Source organism: Leuciscus leuciscus, assembly GCF_965113295.1.
Source record: "Leuciscus leuciscus genome assembly, chromosome: 15".
Taxonomy (NCBI): Eukaryota; Metazoa; Chordata; class Actinopteri; order Cypriniformes; family Leuciscidae; genus Leuciscus; species Leuciscus leuciscus.
The window spans coordinates 21,152,243-21,179,105 of record NC_138739.1 but is presented as its reverse complement, the minus strand read 5'-3'; the positions used below and the strand labels follow the sequence as shown (position 1 = coordinate 21,179,105).

Sequence of the window (26,863 nt, the reverse complement as noted above, 5' to 3'; positions counted from 1 at the left end):
CTCACAAATAAATACACTTATATAGTCACTGTGTCACTTCAGGCAGTGGTCAAATATGGAACACTACATATTTCCAATTATATGTTTTGTTAAGATTAAAATAAGATTCGGTGCAAATTGCAACAACTGAAAGAATTTAAAGTGCAGTTTTCATTGTAACATTGTCTCTTTGGAAAATTCAGATAATGAATTGTAAGGTTTTCAGACTTTTAAATGTTACCTAGTTTATGATGATTACTTAAAGGACAATTCCGGTATTTAACACTTTGAGTCTATTTTGTAGTTTGTTTTGGATGAACTAGAGTGGTGGACGAAGAAATTTTGACAATGGTTCCTGTCTCGACTTTTTGACTATTTTAGAATTGCCCATGACTGCTTTAGAATGGGAGTCTATGGCCATGCACAAACATGTCCTTAAAACAACCCTTAACGTTCGTTTTCAAAACTGTGCAACTCACCGAGTGGTTAATTCTAAAATAGTCAAAAAGTCGAGACAGGAACCATTGTCAAAATTTCTTCGTCCACCACTCTAGTTCATCCAAAACAAACTACAAAATAGACTCAAAGTGTTAAATACCGGAATTGTCCTTTAAATTAGAAATTAGAAAACCTGCCAATAAATGTACAAACACGACACATATAATAGGTTAATAGCGAGGCAGTCTCCAGTTGTTAAGGTAGGCTTTAGAAGCTAATGTAAAAAATCAATAGCCTTTTGTGAATAGTTTGTTCATTCCAAAACTAATAATTAATTGAAATAAAACAATTTACAGCCATAACTCAGAAAACGCATCAATAAATAAATAAAATACAAATCTGCCTGTGGTTGACTAGTTTACTTCATGGCAGTGGCACCCTGTAACTAAGAGATGACCAATCGGATCATAGCTTCAGTTGAACCACAACACTGGTCAGAGTCTGAGGGAAGAAGAAAACAAACTGAACTTTCAATTGCAACAAGCTTTTTCTCACTGGCTTTCTTAACCACAGATTAGCTCAGTAATTTAATAGTAGCATCACTGCTGTCATACCTGCATATGGCTGACAGAGTTGCGTGATGTTGTCCAGATATTTGGTCTGGTTTCTGATGGGATTGTAGATCACACAGCTGTAAGTGTTGTTATCCTGATATTCCACCTCCAGAGGTAGAGAGAGACTGATGCTGAGATCAGACACACTGATGCTGGACAATACACTGATTCCTCTGTACCAGGAGAGAGTCACATCACTCACATTCAACACTGAACACACCAGTGAACATCTGGACTCTGATGAAGATGATGAATATTGAAAAGAGTTTCTGGTGATGTTGGGAACAGGCAGATGAGCTGGAAAACACCACAGAAGAATCAGAAAGTTCACAGAAGTTTTGTAGCTATCAAAAAATACAGATTGAATTGGTGTTTTCAAAGTTGCTGTCCTTCAGATGAGACTTTTTGCAGCACAATTAGATAATTGATACCCTCTTTCTGCGTCACGGGCTGAAAGATGGCAATTTAGCAAACGATAAGCACCCATAGAGCATATTAGAGACTACTTTTTAGCACTCTCATCTGCCCTCAGCCCCTAATGCTCCCAATATGAAGATTAAATGGCTTGTTATAGAATGCAGTTTACTCAAATGTCTAGCCTGACTACGTCAGACTTCATACTTCCGCTCAATTTCATTTTGCTTCGCTTCCGCGTCAAAGCTTTCCGTTTTCCTCCGGCCTGAAAACAGCCGGCCAATCAACGAACAGAGGGCAGGCTGAGTGCCGTGACGTAGACGCTGATTGTACCGTGGATGCGTAGATTTACTTCACATAATCTGCAAAAGTCGTTCACAGCCATGTTCACTCTGGTATTTCGCTCGATGGTTTTGTTTTCGCATCATACATATGTTTACAGTGGAAGTTAGATGCGGCTGAGCATGCGCATAACACACGCCATAACCAAACGTTATGTGATTGGCTTACTGGTAACCAATGATTTTAAGCTTCAGACTAGCGCCCCCAGGCGGTAAAGAAAACGTTTTTCTATTACGGAACTCCAGACTCTCTCTACGAAGCAAAGCGAAGTAGCAGAGTCTGGTATTACCAGGCTATCAAATGTCAGCACTGTTTGCACTATTTGTGTAATTACACCTGTGGAAAGCTAGCCTGGTTGACACCAGACCCTTCTCAGTCGTACCTGAGAGGGTCTGGGGAAGGTTCATTCCCAGCCCATTTCCAAAGGGGCGTCACCAATGGATGTCCCTCAAATGGCTCTGGGCACAATTGGATAGACCTAAAACCAATCAGAGCGATCGTCATCGTGTAAATTGTCGTTTGTGATTGGTGCCTCGATTTGGAAAAATTGGAAATGGGCTTGAATGGCCTCTTTGCCAGACTTGTCTGGCAGCAAATCTCAAATTTGCTGGAAGTTCATTTGGGTTTTCCCAGGCTAGTGGACAGTTCTCAGTAAATTAAATTTCATTTGAAAAGAGATGTTTGTGTTTATTCTCTTGATCATAACAGCAGTAGTTTATTAAATTAAAGAATAGTGTTTAATAACCAACCAAGTATGCAGTGTAGGCCAATATACTTATAGGATTTAAAGGAATAGATTTAGGTGTCTGAATTGTCGTGGTGCAGTTGTTTTATTGAGCTGTGCAAATTGTGGTCCGCACAGGTGTTTTCGGTGTGTTACCTGATTTCAGACATAGTCAGTTAGTCAGATCCATTCCTCATAGTGGCAGTGGAACATTTCACTATTGTGTTTTCACTTTTTTTCCCAGTAGGTCATAAGTGCACTGTAGTTATTAGTGCGCAATTTCCTTTAGGTTTTGTTCTCCAGGCTACAACGTTCTACAGTATAGGGTGTGACAAGTGACTTTATGAGTCATTCACTCAAAAATATCCACAATTTTCTTGAATGCAGAAGTCTCACCTGACTCATCCATCCCCAGTGTTTCTAAAATGTTCACAAATTCACAAATAGTTCACAAATTGAGATGACCCATTTCCACATATTTCTTTTAAATTTTTTTATTTTAATATACATCTAATAGTAATAGTTATAAGGCTACCGTGGCAGAAAAAAAAAGACAAAACAAATTTAAACTGCTGCAAGGGCATTAATATTACAATGGTTGAGGGAGGGATGGCAAATTTTTCTAGCAGAAAAATCCTTGAGTAAAATAAATCCTTTTTTGATTTGTTTTTTGGAGAACATCTCTCTTGATTCACGTTGTTGTTGTTGTTGTTTTAGTTTTGAGAATGATTTGAGAATTTGAGTTTTAAATGTTAAATATTCTGTTTATACAGCTGCTTACATTAGTCTCAATGTGCTAAAATATCAACTGTTACCATAGTTACATTGACTAAAGTAATTTCAAAGATGGCGAAAAAGTGGTATCACATTTTAAAACTACAAAAGTTGAGGTGCAGGTGCATCTGACAAATTAATCGACAACAGTTTCAATACTCTAGTAAAATTGGAGAATTTGAGTCACACATAGACCACAAAACTTGTTGGAAGACTGGATTAAAAAACCTTCTGATGACAATCTACGTTTTAGGAAGTTACCATAATCAGCAAAGGGTGGCTCTCTTGGACTTTAAAGGAACACTCCACCGTTTTTTTAAATAGGGCTTATTCACTTTCTTTCCTACATTTAGATAGGTGGGCAAATGCATTTTTGTCTCAGTGCATGCATTGTTTTAGTTTGACAGGGTCGGCGCTAGCTTAGCTTAGCACAATGAATGGAATCCTTTGTTGCCAGCTAGCATGTCCTGAGTAAAAGTGATATAAATTTTTTTAAAAACTCACCTAATTACTTCTTGTGGCCTGCGTATTCACAACAAGTACAAATAGTGATGCAGATTAACACTAGGCGATTTCCTAGGCAGATATTGACTTATATATTAAGGACTATATTAGGGGGAAGCACAGGCGAAGCACTGCTACTTGGGCGTGATATCTCTGCGCCCAAGTAGCAGTGCTTCACCTGTGCTTCCCCCTAATATAGTCCCAAGTCAATATCTGCATAGGAAATCGCCTAGTGTTAATCTGCATCGCTATTTGTACTTGTTGTTAATACGCAGGCCACAAGAAGTAATTAGGTGGGTTTTTAAAAAATTTTATATCACTTTTACTCAGGACATGCTAGCTGGCAACAAAGGATTCCATTCATTATGCTAAGCTAAGCTAGCGCCGACCCTGTCAAACTAAAAAAATGCATGCACTGAGACAAAAATGCATTTGCCCACCTATCTAAATGTAGGAAAGAAGGTGAATAAGCCCTATTTCAAAAAACGGTGGAGTGTTCCTTTAAGACATCACAGAAAACTTGTTTAATCCAGTTTGTTCACACAGCAGGGCTTCGCACAAAATGCGATTGCAAGTCATGAACATGTACAGGCATGAATTTGGTAAACAGCTGTCATTGCTGTAAACTACCATATATAGTAAAATAATTGGCCTCTCTCCACTGTTAGACTATGGAAGCCTGGTCGTAATCAGTCTCTTAATATTTTCTTCCTTCTTTTTTTGTGTTAAGTTTTTTTTTTTGTGAAATGTGAAAAGGATTCATTCGATTATTTTACTTGTTGATGATGCAATGTTAAACCTATGAAATGGGCTAATAAAATTAAACATATTAGAGCTCTAAAAAAAAAAGCTCTATAGATTGGGGTCTTTAGACTCCTTGTTAGAGCGCCCGCCTCTCATGCGGACAGGCCAGGGTTCACGTCCCACTTAGAGTGGGTGGTTTGAACTGGAGGGGCTTTATTGACACAGTGTTGCAATGATCATTTTGGTGGGCGTCTTGTCACATCCAATGCTATCTCACGACCAATTCGTAGGAATTCATATGATTTGTCTAAACCCCAGTGATGGGTCAGTTTAGAGGCGGGTCAGGGGTAGGTCATTCATACGAATTAGCCACCTAGTAAAAAATTTAAGAATTTCCTTTATATCCGGTTGGTTGTATACTATGTAGATCTCCAGATTAAGGTTAAGTTCAAAGGCTTTTTGTCCACAAAATGACAAGAGTACTATTATAGGCTACCTTCTTTAGGGAATATTTTAATTTAAGCGCTGCAAGCCTTGCTCGTTTTATCTAGTCAGTCTGCAGTGCATTCGGCGCCAGACAAAGGTATTCTTTCTGGGTTTCCTGGTGATGAGTATAATTTTCACATGAAATTCGATTGCTTTTGGTGTGTCTCAAGATTTATTCCTCTGCATATTCCTCCAAAAGGTTTTGGAACCCATGTTTTAGGGTAGGGACACACCAAACCGATGCCAAAGAACTAGCACTGATGAAAGCTAACTGTTGTCGCCTCGCGTCTCCTGTGCCGGGGCAAAAAAGCTGCACTTGAACATGCCAAGAGAACCACAGCCGACTGTTAGCTAGCATACGTGTAAAGGAGATGCCGCTGCAGGCTGCAGATACACACACTGTAAATAAAGCAGCGCGTACTAGAGTAAAAAAGTACCGATTTCGATACCAGTCAGTACTGAAATTTTAAAAATGTGACACTTTGTCAGCTGTTGAGCGGAATCGTAAACACCTCTGATTGCCCATTGTACTCACGTGCTCATCAAAAATGTCTGTGATTGGCTACAATAATCAGCGCTTCAAAAACAAATATATATCAATAACGTTTTTCACAGAGCGATTACGCAGATACATGCGGGAGCGTTTGAAAGCAAGCGTCTATCAGCGGACTGGTCTTTCAAACCCTTCCGCTCCCGTTTTTAACCATAGACAGTAAAATAAATGGACACAGCGACCCCATTGGATTCAACAGAGAAAAGTGAAGTCAATTAGAAGCACTCACTTCCTGATGGCTGAGCGTACTGTGCATACTCAAACTGAGCTTGACGACGTAGATGTGACGTGAGCGACCCGTCTGTTCTAGTAGCTGTGCCAAGAGAAATCTGAATCATTCCCTTCCGAAACTTGCAGAGACGGAGAGTGTGAGTTGGAGGTGTCCATGAGCTAGGAGCAGGAGAAACTTTTGCTAAGTATTCTGATGAATTATTTTGTCATTTTGCCTCCACGTCCCCCCGATTGCCTGCGAGCTTCTCCTCCCGTCCATACGGTAATCTCTCTACTGTGCGACAGAGAGTCGCGTGGTTATGACGCAATCGTTAGCCTATTTCTTACAAAAACTGCTTCTACGGGGCCATAACATAAGATACAAGGTAATGGCGCCTTTTATACATTTTCGTGTTTCTTTAGAAATAAATAATGGACAAATGGAGTCTTTAAATGCCTCAGATGTAAAGTTATTCGCTGTCAAAGTGACGCCAAAATGAATGGGAGTCAATGGAATGCTAACAGCAGGTGATGGTCTGCTAATCAATGGCGCCCCCGGGGAAGCTTCAGTTTTTTTCTGAAACATTACCCCCTTGTTTTTAACACACTTTCAAAAATGTCTGTATGCTCTCAGAGGCTCCCGCTTTGATCATTGTAGCCAGTCACAGACATATCTGATGAGAGCTTTTTTACGATGCCACTCAACAGCGCTCAAAGCGTCACAATTTTAACATTTCAGTACCAACTTGGTACTGAAGTCGGTGCTTTTTGAGAACTCTAGCCCATACTAACTGCTTTAAATATCAATCCTGCCGATCACTTTCTTTATTCCACTCCGCTCATGTTAAGCCCCGTTCACACCGCTAGTGACATGATCCCATTCATTTCAATGGAGGGCTGGCGACTTCCGGCGACACAAGTGTCAGTGACGCGACAAAACGGCCCGATGCTGATTCTACATGCCAAATCTACCTAAAAAACTCTGACAAACTCTGATTATTGACTAGAGCCAACAGTGCAGAACACACCAAAAAAAAAAAAAAACGAAGTCGGCCAGCACTCAAAAACAGCCCAACATTGCCCAACATTGCCCAACGGCCGATTGTTTGGTGTGTCCCGGGCTTTAGAGAATAAAACACTGAAACTCCTATGAGACCTCACCACCGATGATGGTTAGATTAATGTACTCACCATAAACAGCAACTCTGAACCTCTTGTCTGAAGTCCCTCCATTTCTGATGATGGTTACTCTGTAAAGTCCAGAGTGTTTTATTCTGATGTTTTTGATGGTAAGAGACCCACTTTGATTATTCATCTCCAGTCTGTCTTTGAATATCTCATTACTGTCATATGTTGGGATGTTCTGCTTGTAGATTTCAGCAATACGAGAGTTGTCATGTCCAAACCTCCAGAGTATCTGGTCATCTCTCTCTATTGCAGAAACACTGATGTGTAAAGTGACATAATCTCCCTCCATCACTGATATTATATTGTCTGCATCTGAACTAGCCCCAAACACATCTGAAACATTATACAGATACTGTACATAACATTGGAATAACTTACACAAACGTAGTTTTGGAGCACTGCAAGCTTAAAAAAGCAGTAGGTTTCTGTTTAAAAAGACCCACAAAGTATCCAACAAAGAAGGCAGGAAATGCTTTTGCTCTTCTTAGAAATAGCATTACAATGATCATATGTTTACACAACAGGTTTATCAAAGCTCAACAAGGAGAGGAGCTCACACAAATAATAATAGGGATTAGACACTTTGCAATAATAAATGTAACTGCAGATCCCACAAAAAGGGTTTAGATGTTCTGTTACTCAACTTCATCAATAAAAACAAAATGCATTTAATAGTAAGTATAGTAATAGTAAGTAATAATATAATGATAGTAAATATGATAGTAAAATCTCACCCTGTGTAGAAATCCAAAACAAGATGAATCTCCACATGTACATTTTTGCAGGACCGTTGAGTTTCTGTAGAGTTTGGTGGCTTACAGTCAGTGAATGCAACAGTTCTTTACTGCTGCAAGGTTGTTTCTGAAATCACCGTGAGATCAGACTCAGACCACAGTGGGTGTTATACTTCAGCAACCTCTGACACACTAAAACCGAAAGACAGTTTATTCCTTTGAACAACAATGATTCTACTTCTATCTATTTTCATTAGCATTTCTCTCTGTGAGGAAAAAATTAATTTTCCACAAAAGTAACAGTAATGTTTATTTTATACATATATGTTGTACATCATCAATTCATGATACTAATGATATTTTAATAATCTTTAAAGTTTTGATTGGCTAATTTTAGCCATGTTTTAGTTTTAGCATGTTGTTTTAGCGTAATGTTTTGCACCTGTTTATTTGGGTCTGAATAAGACTAGTTGTTGAAGGCTCACATGTACGTGAGAGAAACTGCATCACCCACCACTGTGGTTAGAGGTTCTCATCTACCTCCCGTCCACAAGTGAGACAACAGACACATTTTCCATCAGACACTTTGTAGAGTCTTCTTATAGCTTTCTTCCTATACTGACAATATGAAATGACTTTATATTCATGGCTGGCTTTGTTTAGGTTTTTAAATTATACTTTTTTCTATCTAAATGTGTGTATATATCACATTTATAACTCTGATAATCCTTATCGCAGCCTGGACTTAAAGGTGGAGTATGTTCATTTTAGTGGCATCTAATGGTGAGGTTGCGAACTGCAACCAACAGAAGTTATGGTGGCTGACAGGAAAATCGTCGTCTAAGACAGCAGAGATTAGCATTAATTATTCAGTTCTTTCAGGACCACTATCGTCAAATACGATTGACAATTAGCATACAGTTTGGATTCAAGGGGAATCGGAATGCCAAATCCTGACTGGGCGAGAGGAGGAGCTGGGGATGGAGGAGGGTAAATAGCTCCTGAGAAACGTGATAGCTGCTGATAATACTGAAGGAGCTTATATATGTATACAGTGATATGCGTCGTATTCCTATAGGTAGATGTGGATCAGCTGAGAGTCAGCTGATGCGAGCTTGACTAACGTGACCTTCCAGAACTAACTCTACGATTGATTTGAACTGTATGTTATTGCAAATATTGTTGTAAGGCAAGTTTATTTATATAGCACATTTCATACACAATGGCAATTCAAAGTGCTTTACATAGAATAAATTAAAATAATAAAAAGAAATAAGAATAATTAAAACAGTTTAGAAAAATAAAAAAATACAGTACAGTACAAACAGTCGGACGAACAGCGGCACAGTGCTCATTCAGTAAATGCACAGCTAAACAGAAGTGTTTTGAGTCTGGATTTGAATGTGACTACTGTAGGAGCACGTCTGATCTCTTCTGGAAGCTGGTTCCAGCTGTGGCTGGCATAATAGCTAAAAGCGGACTCGCCATGCTTAGAGTGAACCCTTGGTATTTCTAGCTGATATGATCCTAATGATCTGAGTGATCTGTTGGGTTTATATTCAGTGAGCATATCTGCAATGTATTGAGGTCCTAGGCCATTGAATGATTTATATACCAGTAATAATACTTTAAAATCAATCCTAAATTTAACTGGGAGCCAGTGTAAAGACCTGAGGACTGGTGTGATATGTTCATATTTTCTGGTTCTGCTCAGAATCCTGGCGGCAGCGTTCTGTATGAGCTGCAACTGTCTTATGGTCTTTTTGGGAAGGCCAGTGAGGAGTCCATTACAATAATCCACCCTGCTGGTGATGAAAGCATGAACAAGTTTCTCTAAGTCTTGTCTGGAAACAAAACATCTAATTCTTGCAATATTTTTCAGATGATAGTATGCTGATTTAGTTATTGCTTTGACATGACTACTGAAACTAAGGTCTGACTCTAGTGTCACACCAAGATTCCTGACTTGATGTTTAGTTGTTTGACCCCTAGAGTGAAGGTATGCGTTCACCTTGAGAACTTCATCTTTGTTTCCAAAAGCAATGACTTCAGTTTTGTCTTTGTTTAACTGAAGAAAGTTTTGACACATCCAACTGTTGACTTCATCAATGCATTTGCACAGGGAATCAATGGGGCTGTAATCATTAGGCGATAGGGCTAAGTACAGCTGTGTGTCGTCTGCATAGCTGTGGTAAGCAATTTGGTTCTTTCTCATTATTTGGCTCATTGGGAGCATATACAGGTTGAACAGGAGTGGCGCAAGAATTGAGGCTTGAGGGACTCCGCATGTCATGGATGTCCACTCAGACTTATGGTCTCCTATACTCACATAATAACCTCTCCCATCTAAGTATGACCTGAACCATTTTAGGACTATACCAGAAAGCCCCACCCAGTTTTCCAGCCTGTCAAGAAGTATGTTATGATCAACAGTGTCGATCATGTCGAACTTAGCGACATGGATGAGGTAGTCGCTAGTTTATAAATTGATTTTATAATTAAAATCAATTAATTTTAATATTTTGTGAATCATTGATGATGTGGGCTTATTTGGAACACATGCGGGCTTAAATGGTGCCAAAGTACTAATTAAGCCCATGCCAGACTTCTGACTTTATTCCTCCTTGTACATCAAATAATTAATACATTTTCAAATGAGAGATAAGTCTTGCATTTTAACAAATGGTATTTCTTATAAACTATGTCAATATCTAAGAAAAAAAACTTAGACTTAGATTTTGGTGGGCTTAATAGGTACACTAACCCTAGGCCTTAGTTCAATTAGGGTATTTAGTAGCTTTTAGAAACATGCCATAGAGAAAAAAAAAACATTACTGGTGTAAATCGTTGCATGTTACTGGAAGAGAGAGAGTCTGATTGTATCTCTGTTTAAATATTTATGACAATGTTCAGACATGTAATGTGATCAAACTTTGAAATGCAGTATTCTAAGCACAAAGTTAATGTAGCCTTTGTTATTATTTCAGTTGTCACTTCTTCCATCTAGGTTATATACAGTAGTGTGATGAAATTAGCCAATCACATCAGTGGGCGTTTACTTCCGCTTACTTATAATTACCCTGGAGATTGAGGGCGCTTCTCAATCAGAAGCCTGCGTCACAGTTGTGGTTTTCTCACTTGACCACTTGTCTAATAATGACGTATTTCAAGTGGTCTTGAAGATTGCAAGTGTTTTAAGATTTTTGTGTACTCAATGGGACACACTTAATAACTGCGTGATTGTGGTGCTTAATTTTTGAAAATGTACAACACTTTACATTTTACAAACAACTTATTTACCATCTAATTCATTTAACTGTTTCATATACTGGACATTTTTCCTATGCAGTAACGCAGCATCTGAAATTGTGTACTGTCTGACTACATTTGAATTTACTTCACAACCGCTGAAAAAAGTATGTTTGCAGTCGCTCTGTATATCTCTATGGCATTCCTGTCCAGGAGTTATTAGCTTTTGAAGTGCATTTACTTTATGTAAAGTTAACGAAAGTTATCATGAGGATTGTATTGTTTAAAGCAGATGACTTAACAAATGTCAGTCGACCAGGAAGATTTTAAAACGAGTCGTTCATTCATAAATACGCAAGATCGCTGTGAAAATACAGACTGGAAGACAAAAGACAACGAGCGCTGCGCTGAAAAGGGGCGGGGCTACATAAGGTCTATAGTATGAACATAGATACTATGAATAAAATTTAGATGTACTACAGTACATCCGCCATGTTGTAACTGTCACTTGACCTACCAGTGGCAGTTATGCTGCTTCACTGGGGGCTTCTCATTTCTTATTTGTGATGCTTGTTTCCTTTCCCCGCTTCCTTTCCTCGCGTCTCAGCTCCACCCCTGTTGGATGCGAGGGAAGGCTACAAGGAAAGAAAATGAGGACAGAAGAGTTGAATGAAAGCTTATACATGGATTTCTCGGCAACGTCATCACTACTTGCACATGCAACCAGGAGGCAAAAAAGACCCACGATCTTCGTACCGGAGTAAAGGGTTTAGGCTAGTAGCATAGTGGTGGTGTTGTCGCTAAGTCAAAATACCAAGGAGTTGTTGCGTGGTCAGTTGTACCAACCGAGCCAGTGCTGGGTGCCTGATGTTCAACATTCCTAGGGGAAGCATGGTTTTGCCAAAAACCGGCGGAGGTTATGGCTTCAAGCCATAAGAAGGGCAGATTGGGGTCCGGATGGTGCACATGACCACATAGCACATAGTTGTATGCATCAAGTTATTTGTACGCTCTAATAATTTTTCTTGTATACACACTTGGTGTCTGAATAAGATAATTATATATATCAGGCCATACAATTGCTGGCCACTTCTTGTCATCCACAATCCAAAGAACGTCATGTATTGCGTAGGGATCTGGCAATATCTCACCATTGCTGAGAGTACGTTTTTTTTAATATAATCGCCACGTCGGAGGTACTAAGGCTTCCCACATAATCCATCGTCAAATCTTTGATTTACAGTAAAGTAACGTATGTGTGCAGTCATGAAATGTTGCAGGTCGTAAAGTAACATAAACAAGGTTAACTTATATAAAAGCAAATTCGGGCTCTTTACTGTAGATGCTGCACTGCTAACATTGGCTATTACATTACTAACATGATAATTCATACATGCATCACATGTCCGGATTTTGATTCGTAAACAGTTGGACGTTTTACATAATGTTCTATTAATATGAAACACAAACAAACAGATCCAAATCTAAAATTGCAGTTTATTATTGAGTCAACAAGAAATTACAAACAATGCGAAATCTACGTTAATTACAATGTTCTTTTACAGAACTCGGCATAACAAATAGCCTTTTTTTGCCTCCTGGATGCGCGTGCATCCGGTATTGTTTGTATACAAGAAACCCGTGTATATTGGAATATTCTTATTCACTCAAGCATCACCTTAAAGCGTCATCAGCTGCGCTTAAAGGATTTGGATGTTGTTGATAAAGTTTGGTTATTGAAGAAATTTTATATATATTTTATATAGTAAAGTTAAGCAAGATGCCCTGTTTATATATATATATATATATGTGTGATATATGATTTATTTAAACTGCAAGTGTAAAACATAATTTTAAATTATTGTGACAGATGTGAAGGGGAGGATAAATACATGTCTCGACATCAAAGACTTCGCATAGGAAACACCTGTGTGTCCTCGCTCAAAGTTCTCTTCCTCACTCCTCAATCCTCGCAGTGCGGTTAGAGAATTGAGATGTCTGAGCTCGATCGGTTTCTGGGTCATAGGATGGCGGACGGAGGAGCAAGGAAACATCAATTTGAGTATTGAGAAGCACCCACAGTCATTATTATCTCCCATGGCCTTATGGGTCAGTAAAGCATTTATCGTATACACAATCCAGAATCTCGCTGGAAGTAGAAAGGACACCGCTGACTGTTTGTCGAATACTACTCACTTAAAAAAAGTTGGGTTAAAAACAACCCAACAGCTATAACCCAATGGTGGGTTGATATAGCACCGATCTAATGTTGGGTTATTTTAACCCAGTAAATTAGGTAACTAGTTTTACCCAATAAATTGGGTTACAAAAAACTAATTTGTTGGGTTATTTGGCCAAAATTATGCTTTAACCAACCTAGTATTATTATTATTATTATTATTATTACTACTATTATTGCCATGTACTAATAACTTACAACTTCAGGATGTTGATAATGCTTTTATTTACTTTCAATTAGACGTTACATTCAAAAGTTATTGTTGCAATTGTTTTAATTTATTTCTTAAAGGTAAGAAATTGTTTCAATAAATAAAAAAGGCAACAGTGTGTTGAGGGAACACCTCCAGGCACAGAATATTAATGTTAAAATGAATTAATTTAGAATTATATTTTAAGTTCTAAGAAACATGGAGCACAAAAACACAAATAAACAAACAAAACAAACCAAAGCTAGTTGATGGAACTCCTCCTGGCACAGAATATATTGTATGTTGTAGAAACTGCTAAACAGCTGCAGCAGGCTTTGGATACTCAATGTCTAAAACATAAAATAATTTAAAGCATGTATCCACAGCTTGTACACACAATGACGAAGGCTTGTGAGCAGTTGAATTTATCCCCAAGCTGCAGGACTGCCTCCGTTGCTCCTCCTCCTCCAAATATTGAATAATGTTTGTTCCAACCTTTAAATAGAATTTTGAAATGGTGAATATGCACACATGGATCAAATATTACCCAAAATGTGTTGTCATAAATGTTGTACATCAACAAATGCTTGTTTTGCCTCTTGGTAAGAGGGCCGAACCATCTTGCAGCCCGTTTTGAATGGCAATGGAGGAAGGATAGCTGGCAGGGTTTTTAAAGCAACATCTCCAAGAGTGTCTTTACATAAAACAGAAAGAACAATGGATTAATCTTTAAACAAGTGCAACATATTACAACTTGACTTGAAAGTACAGAGCTGTTGTGCAGGAATTTCTCACCAGAAGAAATGCTAGTCTGAACAGGAAGAAGATTCAAGGCTCTCTTTTACGGTCTTGCAATATGAAAGGATTCGTTGAGATGCATGTCCCCAAATGTCCCCAAATACCATAGCAAGTGCTTGTAAGCACTTCGACTTGGCGCAGTAATATCTTCACTAGAGGGAGCGGGGGCCGGTGAGAGGATTTTTCACGAGTGAAGATATTACTGCGCCAAGTCGAAGTGCTTACAAGCACTTTCTATGGTATTCCGCCATACAAAATAGTTATCCATTTTACACGCTTAGAAAAGCGCAACATTTTGTTTTGTGTCACCGTTCTAGGTCGAGTTACACTTCGCGAGTAACTGTATTTAAATAGGGAAAACGTGGAGGTGTTTGGTAGCTTCTCTGCTTGGCCCATATTAAATGAACTGGGCTAACAAAGTTTCGCAGCAAGACAGAGGGATTTAGTGCACGCACTGAGACGAGAGAGGTATGTATCAACTCGTCTTAGTTAAGGGAATAACATAGTTTAATATGAAAAAACGGTAAAGTATCCCTTTAAAGTAATTAGAACACAAAGGTAGTCCTGAAAAAAAAAAAAAAAAGGTTTCCTGTCCATATCCCGTCTGTGAAAACAGACAGGGATCATGAACTTTCAAGTTAAAAAAAGAAGACACTGAAAGCATCATAAAAGTAGCCCATATCATGCACCATATTCCAAGCCTTTTTTTTTTAACACAATCCCACTTCTTTTTTTTTTAAGAAACAGATTGTCTAAAAAACAATTTCAAATGTCAAACTTCTCTAAAAATCGGCTGCTGCCAAGATTTCAGGATATTGTTTTATATTTTATTGTTATATTGTTCATTGTCTTTTTTAAAACATTTACATGTGCATATTTCAGAAAATTTTTGGCTAGGTGTTTTGACTTTGGTAACTAAAATTTTGACTTTATAGCCTACTTTAAGTAAAAAATCAGTCAGGCTGAATTTTACACCCATGAATAAGCCACAAAAGTAGGTCCTTTTAGGTGTATATCATGTTACATGTATAATTCATGACATTGTTTGAATTGATATCTTAAATCTGACTCATTGTATTATGTCAATATAGACAGAGCAAAACAGCGATTGTTTTCAACTGTTCCTTGTGGCACAGCAATAGTGCACATTTTTTATGTGTCTTTTATCTGACCCATCAGTTTCTGGTCTTGGAGTCTGTACTAACGAGCTGATGAGTTGATTGAAGTGCGTTTGATTATAGGAGAAGCTTGATGCACTTTTGTCAGTGTGCTTCTCAATCTGAAGGAGGAGTGAGGAGGTGCTTCTCAATCTGATTGGCACAAACAGCGCTTTCCACGCCTTATTGGTGCAAGACTAACATTTTATCTTGAAATAAATCGGGCAGAGTGTCAGTTGCAGCAGTTGTAGGCTACTTTGTTTTTCATGAACTTCATTATTATAACTATAAGGATGATGCTCAAAGCTGTTTTCCTCTGCCTCTGTCTATCGTTTAAAAAAGGTAAACTGCACTTTTAGCGTCTTATTAATTCTCGTTGTTTTAACAGATGCGAATTTTTGGTGCTATTCTTGTTGGATAATTAAGTAGTAGGCTAGCTAACGTACACCAAGGAGTCGTTCCAGTGGTGGTGTTATATGTTTTAGTTTAAAAAGTTTACAGTTTAAACTTTGTATAGTTGCTTGTAGCAACTGGATCGGGGAATAACTGTTGAAATTTAGTCAAAGCCTATTCTAATTCAGTGGTTTTCAACCTGGACCGCGAGATAACTTAAAATTAATTTAAATGTATTAATATAATTATTTATTATTAATAGGCCTACGTCGAATAAAAAAAGATAGCCTACATTATAGAAATTAAAATAAAAATATATTTAAAACAAAGCAGTAGGCTATAGTTTCAGCCCACGCCGTGTTCTCATCACGCTATGTGAAATAGCCTACAGACAGACCAACCATGAAACTCGATCTCTCTCTCTCAGTTGTTTCATACCTGTTGGCTACATGACAACTGCTCTCTCTGGATCAGCAGCAGCGCGCCAGCGCCAACACGTCTTTGAATGTAGGCTATGCAGGTGTTGTGCCTAGGGTGACCAGACGTCCCGAAAAATTCGGGACAGTCCCGAAATCTAAACTGTTGTCCCGAATCCCGAATCTGGCCCTAATTGTCCCGAAAATTATAGGCTAGGCTACTAAAGCAAAATCTTGAGTAGTTATTGTCTGATAAACATTAAAAGACTAAAGAATAATGACAGAATGTTGATCTTTGAATAAAAATATGTTTGGTTCTGGTTTGAAATTCATTATCTTTTATTATAGGCTACGCAGTCTAATATCATAGAAGCTTGAAGTCTAATATCATCGGAACCGTCCCGAATTTCAGCCAATCTCATCTGGTCACCCTAGCTTTTATGTAATTTTTCCTTTTTTATTCAGAATATTCACAAATGTGTTAGCTATGGCATGAAATATCTGATATTCAGATTGTCAAATACATGCAAGTGGAAGTGTATTGTTGTTTAAACACCTTTATAACGATCGCGTTAGTTGAGCTGAATGCTCGATATAATTTTATGACACAACATTTTGAAATGTAGGCTTAAATCAAACACGTTTTAATTCAGATTCTGTATATATATATATATATATATATATATATATTGTGAATTCCTAATTACACTTTTTTCCCCCTTCAGTTTAACATGATCGTAGAGTGTGACTTTGTAGATTAATCTTATATAGCCTACGGGCTCAGTGCGTGCATTATTCTTGCACACCGGCAGCTTTTAACATTCGATATTGGTATTATTTTGTTGTCAACCTAAACCCAATGCAACCACGGAAGTCGTGTTGTTTTCTAATTCAAGCACTGGATGTATGTAGCCCACATAATGTAGTACAGTTGATAAGCAATACAGTCACTCAGCTGTATACAGGTGTGTCACTTTTAGTCTCACATAGTCAGCCTTCAGGCTGACCTTCATCCAACAGTCTGTTGGCATCTGAAGCTGAGACTTCACGAAAACCATTAGGCATGACTGCTGATGAAACTTGTAGGCTACTTATGTGTATAAAGCTTTCATTTCCTATCTTTTAAAAGCCTACCTTTAACTAGGCCTACTTCATCAACCTGATAAGTCGGACTGACACTCTTAGCAAAAAAGAATGGCAATCCCTCCTCTAAGTGAGGTGCTATGGCTGAAAACAGAGACCCCATCCCACTCATCAGCCCAGTCAGCAGCATTCCTTAAGTCGCTATGTGTTTCTTGTAACATCATTTTTAGTTTTTTTTTGATTAACCACTTCAAACATTTCTGCTCTTTTTCTTATTTCTCTTGCTCCATTTACATTCAAAGTCGCATGAAGTGCGTGGGACCTTTGTTCAACTTCGGAGCACAAATATGCTTGATTAAATCCGAGAGCTTTCTGACTCTCCATAGACTGCAACGTAATCACCAATTTCAAGGCCCAGAAATGTGGTAAAGACATCATTACAATAGTTCATGTGACTAGTGGTCTAACCTTAATGTTATGAAGCGGCGAGAGTAATATAGGCTGGTTGGAAGATGTTGCCAGTTCTTTGCTGAAATGATCTGCAAATGTACTGTCTCTACATGTTGACTTTACAGAATGTCTGTCTATAGGTCTTGGGTTCAGTTTTAGTGTGAATGTCCTTTAATATCCAATTGCCACATTATCTGTTGATAAAAAAGTTAATTTCGACCCATGTGATCATATGTGTTTATTAGCGGCTGTGAGGCGTAACTATCTGACATTTGCGGCCACTGAAAAAGAAATCGATTCCACCATTAAAATATGGATTCATCTGGCCCCGTATATGGATGGTGGTAGAAGAGAGAGGATGAAGAAGAAAGTGCACGAGGAGAGTGTGACTGGTTAGCAGAGGAATTATTCAAGAGTTGTATGCAGAATGTTGGTGGACAGCAGCATATATTCCAGAGTTATCTGCAAAGTGAAACTTGTGGTGGACAAATGCATGAATGTTCCAGAGTTATGTGCAGAGTTAACTTGTTCATGACCTGAAACGTGATATTGGACTTGGCATGGGCTTTGGCCACAAACATTAAAGGGAGTATGTTTTACAAAATGGTAAAATGTATGTTTCAGTGTTATGAAATGAAATATTAATTTTGTTGTTGTTGTGTTATATATCTTGTTACCCGTCCTGAAACAGAATAGGGTCAGCTATGGTCATACAGGTGGCTGAGATATGACTATGCCATGGGCCATATGTGGTATGACCATAATTCATTGCGGTATGAGGGCCAAGTGTAAGTAGGCTGTGTGGGCCATCACTGGGCCAAACCAATTTTGCTATGGGTGAATGAGCTTTTTCTCATGAATAAATGCAGAGAAGCGCTCAGAACCAGATGACTAAGGATTTCTTTGAATCATTCTTTTCTGATTTTCTCAAAAATAACTTAAATAAATAAGAGCATTGTTGAGTCCTCGTTTGAGGTGACATGAGTTGCATATTTGCTGCGTCAAACACACAGACACCTTTACATTTGGATTCTTTTTTAAACAAATTAAATATTCCCATTTTATTTTTAAAACATACAGATTTCTTTCAAAATAAACATTGTGACAAACATGTTAACGTTTCATTGCATGGGTGGGGGCATTTATGCTGCTCGGTCCGGGGTCAAAGAGGTCAACATCCATCATTTTGGCAATCTGTAATTACTCCAACACTCCAATTACAGGACACTTTGTTATGGTTAGATAGATAAAGGTCAGGAAAACAGTTATTGGCCTAAATAACAAAATAACAACACAGGCCTATGATGATAGTTTCTCAATGTCTTTATAGTAGATGCATCAAAACTATGTAGTTTCATCTTCTTGATGACATTTTGGATTCCATTCTTGATGGAACTTTTTGTTGAACAACTTTTTGATAAACATTAAGCTGGTCTATATGGGCAGTTCTGGCCAAATGGTTAGAGAGTCTCAAGTCTCAGACACCGGCAGGAACTGTAGGCTACTGTTGTTGTAAGAGTGAATGAACCGGGCTTTCTGCCAACTGCGGTCAGGCTCTGACTCATGAGTCATTACAGTAATTTAGCTACTCTCTGTGTGATAATTTGTTAACTCTGAGAGAGGATAAAAGGATGCCCAGCCCGTTACTTAACTCATTAGTCATCACACCAGCACCAGCTATCTTTTATTACACGTTATAAATAGTATAAATCAATATACAGTACCAGTCAAAAGTTTGGAAACATTACTATTTTTAATGTTTTTGAAAGAAGTCTCTTATGCTCATCAAGCCTGCAGTTAAAAAAACAAAAACAAAAAAAAAAACAGTAATATTATGAAATATTATTACAATTTAAAATAATGGTTCTCTTTTTTAATATATTTTAAAATGTAATTTATTTTTGTGATGCAAAGCTGAATTTTCATCAGCAAGTACTCCAGTCTTTGGTGTCTTATGATCCTTCAGAAATCAGTCTAATATGATGATTTGATACTCAGTTATTATCAATGATGGAAACAGTTGTGCTGTTTAATATATTTTTTTGGAATACTTTTTTCAGGATTCATTGATGAGTAAAACGTTAACAGCATTTATTCATAAAAACAGCATTTATTCAAAATAAAAAACATTTCTAACAATATAAATCGTTACCATCACCTTTTATCAATTTAACGCATCCTTGTTGAATTAAAGTACTAATTTCTTTAAAAAAAAAAGTTATTGTTCCCAAACTTTTGAACGGTAGTGTATATTGTTACAAAAGATTTCTATTCTAAATAAATACAGTTCTTTTAAACTTTTTATTCATCAAATAATCCTGAAAAAAGTATCTCAGGTTATAAAAAAAATATTAAGCAGCACAACTGTTTCCAACATTGATCATAAATCAGCATATTAGAATGATTTCTGAAGGATCATAAGACACCAAAGACTGGAGTACTTGCTGATGAAAATTCAGCTTTGCATCACAAAAATAAATTACATTTTAAAATATATTAAAAAAGAGAACCATTATTTTAAATTGTAATAATATTTCATAATATTACTGTTTTTTTTTGTTTTTTTTAACTGCAGGCTTGATGAGCATAAGAGACTTCTTTCAAAAACATTAAAAATAGTAATGTTTCCAAACTTTTGACTGGTACTGTATAGTAGGCTATGCCGTATGTAAATATTACACACGTAAGGTGAGCGACATAACTTTATACCCCGCTTTCTCTATCACACACACACACATAGCCAGGTAATGATAAACCTGTCAGAAGCGCGTGTCCGGCTCATTAGTCATTACCGGCAGTAAAAGTCGAGCGACAAGAAAGAGCTGACGTGCCCCGCCCGCGAGGGCATGTCCCTCCCCCTCTTTCTCAAGCATAGACACACTGAGGCACAGACAGTCCATGCACAGTCCCCCTCTCTGAAAGGCAAGCTGCTGACGGATAGTTTATTACCTTACTCAATGACATGAAAATGGACACTTTGTCTTGGATATTTCTGTGCTTCACGTTCGGTAAGTAGACTAGCCTAGTTTTGTTTGCTTGACCATTGGAAGTTTAAAGTTGTTATTGTTTCGCATTTGTAAGCCGCATCACCCAAAATCCCTATTCATTTAAAGTGAACAGCGTGAGTGATGCAGTGCTTTTTACACGTTCGGTTTGAGATTGTAGTTTTTACTCGCATGCAGAGAGAGAGAAAGAGACGAGGTGTGTAAGATTTGTGACTTTGTTTATTTTAAAAGTGCTGATTTGGTTGATTCGAGTGTGGCAGTGGGACACTGTGTGTTTTTTTAAAGAAGTTCCGAGGGTAAAACTGTCAGGAATTCTGAGAGGGATGACCAAGATGCACGGTAAGCGACCGGAGTAAAGATAGTTTTGCGGTTTGATATTATTTATTCCTTTGCCTACGGTCCCGCCGTGCGGTGACGTAGACATGCAAATAATATCTCATGTCGTTATGCATGATTTGTGAATTCGTGTGACGCGGTCCTCCGGTCCGAAATACGTGTATTTTTTTTATACTGATTTTTATTTTTAAATTGCGTATAAATTACACACTTTTGACTTCCATTTACGGGCGCGTCTGAGAGAGACAGCTTTTGAAAGAATAGGCTCGAGGAATGATATCTGTTTTATTAATAGGCCTACGCTGAGAATGTTGCGTTTGATTTTCTCATTGATCGTCGAAGGTAAGAATAGCCTTTTGGTGAATTAGGCCTACATTCTGCTGTGTATTGCCCATGGTTAGTCTTAACAGATAGCCTACCTTTTCTCTGCAGAGCTATTCTTTTTTGTTTGTTTTGTTGTGTGATCTTGTGTCGTTGTGACGTGGACTCCGCTATTGTATCATTGCTCTTTTATAATTTATAAAGGATTTTCTAATTACATTTGTAAATATATAATTCACTTGGAATGTGTTGACTATATCTGTACTTTTTTATTCTGCATATAATATAAATTTTACAAAGACATTAGCCTACTTCCTGTATGGTAAATGTTTTTCATAATTAATTTCATGATGTTTTCATCATGATTTGCCTGCTGGTGCTCCTCTCTTTTTCGCAGTTTCACTCTGCTTTGTTATAGGCTAGTATGTGTGTGTGTGTGCGTGAGAGAGAGAGAGAGAGAGGGAGAGAGAGAGATAAAAACAACAAAATTGCATTACATTGGTGATCCATCCAATACACGTTGATTAATTGATTATAATCATGGTGCTCTTGATCAATACAACTTTTATTACAAATAATACGACCTAGTTGCAATATGTACTGGACATGCAAACAGTAAAAACAGGACAGATCAACATGTATCTCTTCATTTCTCGCGTGAATCTGCCGATACAAGCAATACAGAAATAAATGACAGCATCCTCAACCCAAGTTAAAATGATCAAGACTGGTTTCAAACCAAACCAGTTGGGTTCTTCAGTGCTAAAACATTTCAAATATTTTAAATATAGCGCATGCAGGGCAATATAAAAACCTGTTGGATCAATTTTTCTTATGATGTTACGGACATTTTAATTTAGCCTAAAAAACGGAATGTTTTTTTTTTATTGAAATTCCTTAGCCTATTTAAATATAGTCTATGCGAATCAGTTCAGCCTCAGCTCAGCTGAATGACAGTACACAAAAGGGAAAGCACACCCTGTGAAAAATGTAAAGATATTAGGCCGACTATCCATTGATTTTAACCAATAAAATCGATTGCAGCTTTAAGACACGATTATTTTCACCTCTTTACAGTTTATTTGAGGCCGTTTCTGGCGTTATTTTAATGACAAATATGGAGAGCGCATCAATTTCGCAAGATAAATCAGCATTTCTCTCCTGTACACTTCAGGAAATCAGCACTTAGTTTGTCATTAAAATAACGGAACACAAATATAAATCGGTGCCTATGATATGATGCCATGCAAAACTCAGACTGTGAGGTTTACAGTGCGTATCATTTGCACGCAAAAACTCTTTTTGGCGTATAAATGATACGAGAAATATCATTCGTACGCACTTTCATGAGATCGTGTTGGAGCGACGCAGTTGTTTTGGTGATGCTGTCGTGGTCACGGTGTAAGTTTTGAAATTACGGAAGGTAAGAACATATTTTTGATAAACTATTATTTGTCATTCTTAGTAGGCTACTTACTATTTCTTTTTTGCTGTAGCCTACTGTGCTTTTGCACTTTAAATAATAATAATAATAATAATATATAGGCCTATATATATATATATATATATATGCATATAGGCTAGTACTAGCAAATTTAATTAAAAAAAACTATTTAGTAGGCTAATTGGTCTAATAATTTTTTTTTTTAATAGGCTTTATTTACTTGTAGCCTACTTTGTCCTCTTTAGCAAATAATTTTCTATGTTGTATTTCTAAAGTAGGCTACTAGAAAATGTTATGTTTTGCCAATTAGTCTTTCCTAAACACATAGCATATTTCTGAAAAATTTCAGTCAAGTTTTAAATCTTATCATAGCACTGAGTCTGCTCTGCTTAGAGTGTTTTATGATATTTTAGTTGCTATACCGACACAGGTTTCTCCGTGATTTGAGAGCGTTTAGACTGGGGTCTTCGATACTGTCTTCAGTGCTTCTGTCTGATTAGAATCTGATTAGAACCCTATGTGGGGCTAAAAGGTTCAGTCTTCAATTGGTTTAAATCTTATTTAACTGAGATATATTTTTCTGTCAGGATTAGCAATTTTATCTCCTATGCTGCTGATCATAAATCTGGACTTCGGTAGGGCTCTATTTTGGTACCTTTGCTTTTTTCTTTCTTGCTTCCTTTATAGGGTTGCTTTGGAGAGGGCGGTGCATCCATCTTACGGCAATTTTGACGAATTTTACGAGGTGGCCATTTCGAATGAATTCGTACGAATGACCTACACCCTGACCCCGCCCCTAAACCTAATCATCACGTGGGTTTAAACAAATATTACAAATTCGTACGACCTCGTGATACGTTGGTGTATCGTTTCATTTTTATGCGGATGATACCCAGATCTATCTGCCTCTAAAAAGAAATGACCAATTCAAGCAATTCAATCTTTATTTGCATGTCTTGATGAGGTAAAGCTCTGGTTGGAAACTTTTTTTTAACTTTAAAATGACTCAAAGACTGAGGTTGTAGTATTTGGCCCATCTTACAATTTCGAATTTAAGAAAGTCTGCCTTTTAATTCAAAGTCTGTACAGACTTAGAGACACTATTCTTTAAGTTACTAAATGTTTTGGTTGATGCAACTGTTTTGTGTGGCCAAAGGACACACACATGGTATTTAATGAAACCCTCTGAATTTTTAACTTTAAGCTTTAACCTTCAGTAATTAAATTCATTAAATAAATTAACATCCACTGGTTATTTTATAGTTGATATGTAAATCTACTATTTAGAAAACATAAATGAGTGTGCCATTAGAAAAATGCTGAATATAAAGCAAGATGCAGAATATAAAGCTTTGAAATATCACACCTCAATAGCAGCAAAAGTGTATAACAATACAACATCAAGTACATTGTACTTATTTTTCGATGTAAGTACATGGTACTTAAAGCCACTTAATATAAAGTGGGACTGAATTTTATTTTATTTAAAGTGTTTAGAGAAAACAGGTTAACCTATTTGTTTTTCCCTGTGTTATAGACCAATTTTTAATGTTGTATAGGCTTATATACAATATTCTGATATTCAGATTTCATCAGATATAATATCAACACAACATGTTCTATCAGTTGTTTTGAATTTGAGTGAACAGATGAATTTTAATCAGCCTGCTTTTGGGTTTGTTAAATATGTTGTTGAATATGTTTGTTTGATAATATGTGTTAATAAATCATGTGCATTTAATTAAGATACAGAATATTTTTTGATAAATCAGGAGTGGCTCACTTTACCTGAGAATTTATCTTAAAATTGATCTAAAGTATATTATATACCTTGCAAATAACACATTATATCATCTGTATTAAAATGTAAATCTTATTGCTGGAAGATAAAGCTAACAAAAGCAATAAAGAAAAATAAATAAACCTCTAGGAATCTAAATTAGGCCTACAGGTTTAACAAAAAGTGGCCTACCTGCAATCACCCTGTTTTCAAGTATACATAAGGGTTTTAAGTTACATCTAATGTTGTTAAATTAATGTTTATTGCATTACTTTAGTGTGCTGCAATAATGAGTCATGTTACAATGATGGTGTTTGGTGTTTGTGTGAATGACACTGTTATCATTTACGTTTGCAGCTTGTGGAAAAGCTAAGTTTAAATAATCAGTCAAAGGTGTGGTTTGGAATCTGTGGCACACGAATAAAAAACAAAACAAAACCTCAGTCTAAAGGTGTGGTGTTTTGAAGCAGTAACAATAGACGACAACACAGTCTTATGAAGAGATTATGCTTATGTATTATTAACGACTACTTTGACAGGGAGTGAATCAGACGTATTTGTTTAACTGATAACTGTTGTGGACACAGTTATAAAGTGTGGTAGACGCCGCAGACCGCTTCTGGTTTAGATAGTATCTTGATACATTTTCACTCTCGCGATTTCATCAGGGTTTAACCAAAAATGCTGTAGGCCTATTATTGTCTTTTATGATTGTGGAAGGCCGTATTCTCCGTAACTAGAACGATCGCATCTGAGGCAGCAAGTCAATCGCATTGTGTTTTCATCAACTTGCATGTTGTAGTTTATTTTAGCTTTGTGGGCGCTCAGTTTTTTTTTTTTTTTTTTTTTTTTTTTTTTTGGGTCATTCGTCCGAAATCTCATGTTACGCATAAGACACTATATTGGCGATGACTCAACGACAAAATTGAATAAGAAACCATTCTCTGCTCGTCAAATAGCCTACATAAAACAAGCTTAGTGTTTCTTGATTAAATAAAATTACTAAATTCGAGGAGTCTATGCGATTGAAATACAAATATTTACCCATTGGAATGAATGGAATGTTTTTATTTTTTTATTTGTCAATAGTATATTCAAAATCCGGCACAATCCAGAACAAACACACACACAAATTAAGGCATGAGACTAGAACATTCCCAATGCAACACACACACACACACACACACACACACACACACACACACACACACACACACACACACACACACACACACACACACACACACACACACACACACACACACACACACACACACACACACACACACACACACACACACACACATCAAATATATTAGGCAGCAGAACTGTTTCCAACACTCATAATAAATCAGAATATTAGAATGATTTCTAAAGGATCATGTGATAGACTGGATGTCACGTGTGACACTGAAGACTGGAGTAATGATCCTGAAAATTCAGCTTTGCATCACAGGAATAAATTATTTTTTAAAGTATATTCAAATAGAAAACTATTATTTTAAGTTGTAATAATATTTCACAATATTACAGTTTTTTTTTTTTTTGGTCAAATAAACGCAGCCTTGATAAGCATTAAAGACTTCTTTAAAAAATATTTAAAAAAATTTCATGTTTCCAAACTTTTGACCTGTACTGTATGACCTTTGAGAAGCGCTTCTTTCTTTCAAATAAAAATCAATCAGTAAATTGCAGACTGCACACAAATATCAAGTGGCTAGATTTGAACACATTTACAATGCAGAACACCCCAGCCCAACCCCACCCCACCCCACCCCACGACCACACACACAAATGTAAAATAAATGGTGAAATTATAACAGCCTTTTTTTAAGATGCAGCAGCATTTAATTTATTCTGTATTAAAAATCAGCATTTTAAAATGGATATTTTAGAAGGTTTTAGATAAAACCTGATGAATTAAACTGTCTTTAGGACACAGAACAGCTCATTTGCTCCAAATGGAGCAATAAGGACATCTAGTGGCATGAATTATCATGTGTTGTGTTTTTTTGTGTGTGTTTTTTTTTGTGTGTGTGTGTGTGTGTGTGTGTGTGTGTGTGTGTGTGTGTGTGTGTGTGTGTGTGTGTGTGTGTGTGTGTGTTTCACAAGAGGTTGGCAGAAACACCAGGCACACCCCAATGTGAGATATGTTGAGCAGAATTTAGAGGGTAATGCATGAAATTAGTTATTTTGAATTTAGGTTGAAAGAATGTGAAGAATGTGCTTTAATTGTTATTTATTTATTATGTATTGATACAATCTATTCAAACTTAAAATAAATAAAAAATGAAGAAT

General features: G+C 37.0%; 2 protein-coding genes across 2 annotated transcripts in view; one reads left to right on the top strand and one right to left on the bottom strand.

Annotated features, from left to right (window-relative positions):
- LOC309474978 (uncharacterized protein) overlaps window positions 1-26,863 on the top strand; it is a 187,677-nt gene that overhangs the window by 27,751 nt on the left and 133,063 nt on the right. The window lies entirely within an intron of this gene.
- LOC309474920 (CD48 antigen-like) lies at window positions 863-7,913 on the bottom strand (the record flags this gene model as incomplete). Its single annotated transcript, XM_082137539.1, has 4 exons — window positions 7,705-7,913; window positions 6,974-7,303; window positions 1,032-1,328; window positions 863-918 (listed from the first exon to the last, which is right to left on the bottom strand). Exons 1-4 carry the CDS (start codon window positions 7,745-7,747, stop codon window positions 863-865), a joined length of 726 nt encoding a protein of 241 aa, XP_081993665.1. The 5' UTR covers window positions 7,748-7,913.